This window comes from Cnephaeus nilssonii (genome assembly GCF_951640355.1).
Source record: "Cnephaeus nilssonii genome assembly, chromosome: 4".
Taxonomy (NCBI): Eukaryota; Metazoa; Chordata; class Mammalia; order Chiroptera; family Vespertilionidae; genus Cnephaeus; species Cnephaeus nilssonii.
Window position 1 is genome coordinate 84324308 of NC_137075.1, and position 3603 is coordinate 84327910.

The 3603-nt window shown below is 42.7% G+C and overlaps 1 protein-coding gene across 1 annotated transcript; it reads left to right on the top strand.

The window, feature by feature from the left end:
* Window positions 1-232: 232 nt before the first annotated feature.
* On the top strand, window positions 233-3001 carry LOC307098305 (disintegrin and metalloproteinase domain-containing protein 20-like; the record flags this gene model as incomplete). Its single annotated transcript, XM_079768996.1, is given in 5 exon segments — window positions 233-259; window positions 637-676; window positions 679-737; window positions 742-773; window positions 775-3001. Coding segments are annotated over 5 exon segments (2385 nt in total).
* Between the last annotated feature and the right edge of the window lie 602 nt (window positions 3002-3603).

Below are 3603 nucleotides of genomic sequence, written 5' to 3' on the forward strand. Positions count from 1 at the left end.
AAATTTAAATCATATATTAAGTTGCTTTGGTCTCCTGTTTTTCTATCATTATCATAATCGTCATCATCATCATATCTGTGAGACACATGCATGTTCTTACGCGTATCAGGAATCTCTTCTGATTTACTGACAATATTCCATTGGACAAAATACCCTTTTTTTTATCCATTGGTCTATTGAGTACTGGTTGTTTGTTTCCATTTGATGGGATAAATTCCGGAATAATGCCGCTATGATTATTCATGAGCACGTCTTAGTGGTAATTTCCTAGCACTACAATCTTGGGGACATCAGTAGGTGTGTGTTTCACTCTACAAGAAACTATGAATATACACCCTGATTTTTCTATTCGTGACATCTAGTTACACTTCCTTTCCATCACTCAGTCCAACTACATTTAATTTTTATAAAGTGTGAGAGAATCTAATTCTCTCCTCAAAAGTTTTATACAGAGAAGCTTCCACTCTCCTCACCATTCTCCATTTTAATGTCATGTTGACCTATTATGTTATAGCTTGAGGAAAAAAGCCACCAAGTGTCTTAAAATTGCCACCAAATCCACTTAGCCTCCCCCTGAGTCTTCTCTAAGAGACCAGGGGACCTTTCAGCCCAGGCTCCCTACATCACTGAGCACAGCCCCCCACAAAGAATGCACCATTGTTATGTAATAGCTACCCCCTCCCCCTCCCAGGCTCTGGGGGTGCCAAACATCCAGCCTCTCTCTGCTCTCCTCCTGCTGGAAAAGTTGCTACTGCAGCTTTAGTCTTGCCTGCACTTTCTATGGTCACAGGTTCCCTCGCTCATGGCTCCTGCCTGGGCCAAGGCCCACCTGACAGGGCCTCTCTGGCTGCCTCTCCTCTGGCTACTCCTGTCCTTGGTCAGTTGTTCCCATGCCCTACCAGGATGGCGTTTCACTTCCTCTGAAATTGTGATTCCCAGGAAGGTGTCCCACAGGCTGGGTGGAGCTGGGGTACAAGACCAGCTCTCCTACAGGATTCACTTCAGTGGTCGAAGACATGTGGTTCACATGAAGGTCAAGAAGGACTTGCTGCCCAGACATTTTCCGGTTATCACCGATAACGACCAAGGTGCCATGCAGGAGGACTACCCCTTTATCCCTCGAGACTGCTACTACTTTAGCTACTTGGAGGAGGTTCCTGGGTCCATGGGCACACTGGACACTTGCTACGGGGGTCTGCGTGGCATGCTGCAGGTGGATGACTCGACTTATGAAATCAAGCCAATGGAGGCTTCTTCCAAGTTTGAGCATGTGATTTCTCTGCTTGTGAAAGAACGATCAACAGAGGACGAAAGCTGTACGATTGAAAAAGAAGATGCAGATCTAGCATTTGAAGAGGCAACGTTTGCTGAAACCCCGAGAGCAGCGCCCGTGTATTTATGGTGGCCCCATAGGAGAGACTTAAAACTTCACTACACAATTAGTAACTCATTATACAAGATCAGGCCTAATAAGACAGATATAATAGAGAGAGTGGTGATGATAAACAGCATATTACACAGCATTTATCATCATCATCGTCTGATTGTCCACATACGTGTCCTGTTCATATGGGACAAATGGGATCGAATTGACATATCAAATTATAATAATGAAGGTAAAGCTATGGAAAATTATGGTGTGTGGAAATATTGGAAATGGTTTGAAGCCATTCCTCATGATAGTTCAGTACTTCTTACAGGACATAAAATCGCTGGTAAAACATATTTTGGCTTCCAAAATGGAATATGCAACCCCAACTGGGGCGTAATGTTTGTATATGTACCATATTTTCATCTATTTTTAGGTGCCGGTGTTGCCGCACATTCACTGGGTCATATTTTTGCCATGAGACATGATGTAGCTGGTTGTAAATGTTTTCGAAGAACTTTCTGTGTCATGGCTCCTCAACCAGGTCTTAACGATATGTTCAGCAATTGTTCTTATATGAGTATCCACTATCGATTGCACGCCTATGATGAATGTTTGGCTTACACACAGGCACCATACAATAATTTTCCTTATGTAGCGCCTCGTTGTGGTGACAAGATCGTAGATAATTGGGAAGAATGTGACTGTGGCTCCTTGAAAGACTGTGCTGAAAATAAATGTTGTGAGACCACTTGTGCCCTCTCCCTCGGTAGTGAATGCAGTACTGGCGAGTGCTGTGTTAACTGTAAACATGCTAATCCTGGATGGATTTGTAGAGAGAAGGGTGGCATTTGTGACCTATCGGAATACTGTGACGGGAAAAAGGCTACTTGTCCAAATGACTTTTATATCCAGGATGGAACCCCGTGTTCAGCATTATCCGTTTGTGTGAGAGGAAACTGTAGTGACCGTGACATGCAGTGTCAAGCTCTATTTGGCTACCGAGTAAGAGATGCCCCGCAAGTGTGCTATGATATCTTGAATGTAAGGGGTGACCGATTTGGAAACTGTGGGCGGAACTACTACAAAGGGGGAGAAAGACATAAACCATGTGAAGTAGATGATGTTCTTTGTGGAATTTTGCACTGTCGTGATGTCAAAGAAGTACCTGGTGGAGGTGAGCACACTACATTTCATCAGCTTTTAGCTAACCAAGAAAAATGCTTTGGATTCGATTCACACTTTGGGATAGACCTGCCACCACTTGGGTATGTAATAGATGGTGCAACCTGTGCGCCAGGAAGTTACTGTTTTAATATGAATTGTACTTTTCATCAAGACATGGATTTTGACTGTGATGTCAAGAAATGCAATTTCAGAGGGGTGTGCAACAATAAGAAAAATTGTCACTGTCAGCAGGGATGGAATCCACCCCTGTGTGACACGCGAGGACCAGGGGGCAGTATAGACAGTGGCCCTCCACCTGACAGAGAACCATCTACCCGCGGCAAAATAGGTGTGAATGTAAACCAGGCTGTAGTTCTACTGATGGTTCGTTCAGCCCTTTTACTGTGTTCATGCATTGTTGGCTGCTGTTCATACTTAAGTTCAGATGAGGATGAAGAAGACTAAAAATTAACCTGGTGCAGAAACAGAATCCCCACAACTTTACTAAATGCTAACTGGAACCTACGCAATGGGTAAAATCACATTGCACTTACTGGGAGAAATAATACTCACTCTGATAATGACATCATCCTACAGCTATTCCAAGGTTGTCATCTTGAAATAAAATGACTTGGAGATTTCAAAAAGCCCAGTGTGTTTCAACTCATTTAACACGTCTTATGTGGCCATATTGTTAATATTCCTGTAGATGACAGTAGGAACTCTTAGATTCACTAGCAAGAGGACCTGTACTTACTTAAGATGTTGGTCCTTATGTCTTATAGATGCGCCTGTAGAAAGCCTTGTGTACAATAGTGTGCATGATTTTTATAACAGTTTTCTGTAACTGCTTATGTGCTAAATTTTTGTTATTTGTTGACTTTATTGCAAGTGTAAAGTAAGCATAAAAGGAATCCCTCGTCAGAAAAACTGGGAAGATCAAAAACTTCTGTGGCATAGGCCCGTGATGTCAACAGTACTGCTACCACCTGCTCAGATTGTGATCCTTCATGAAGTCTTAGAATTTTATGTTTTCAAGATCCACAATTTCATACAGAAATTTATAT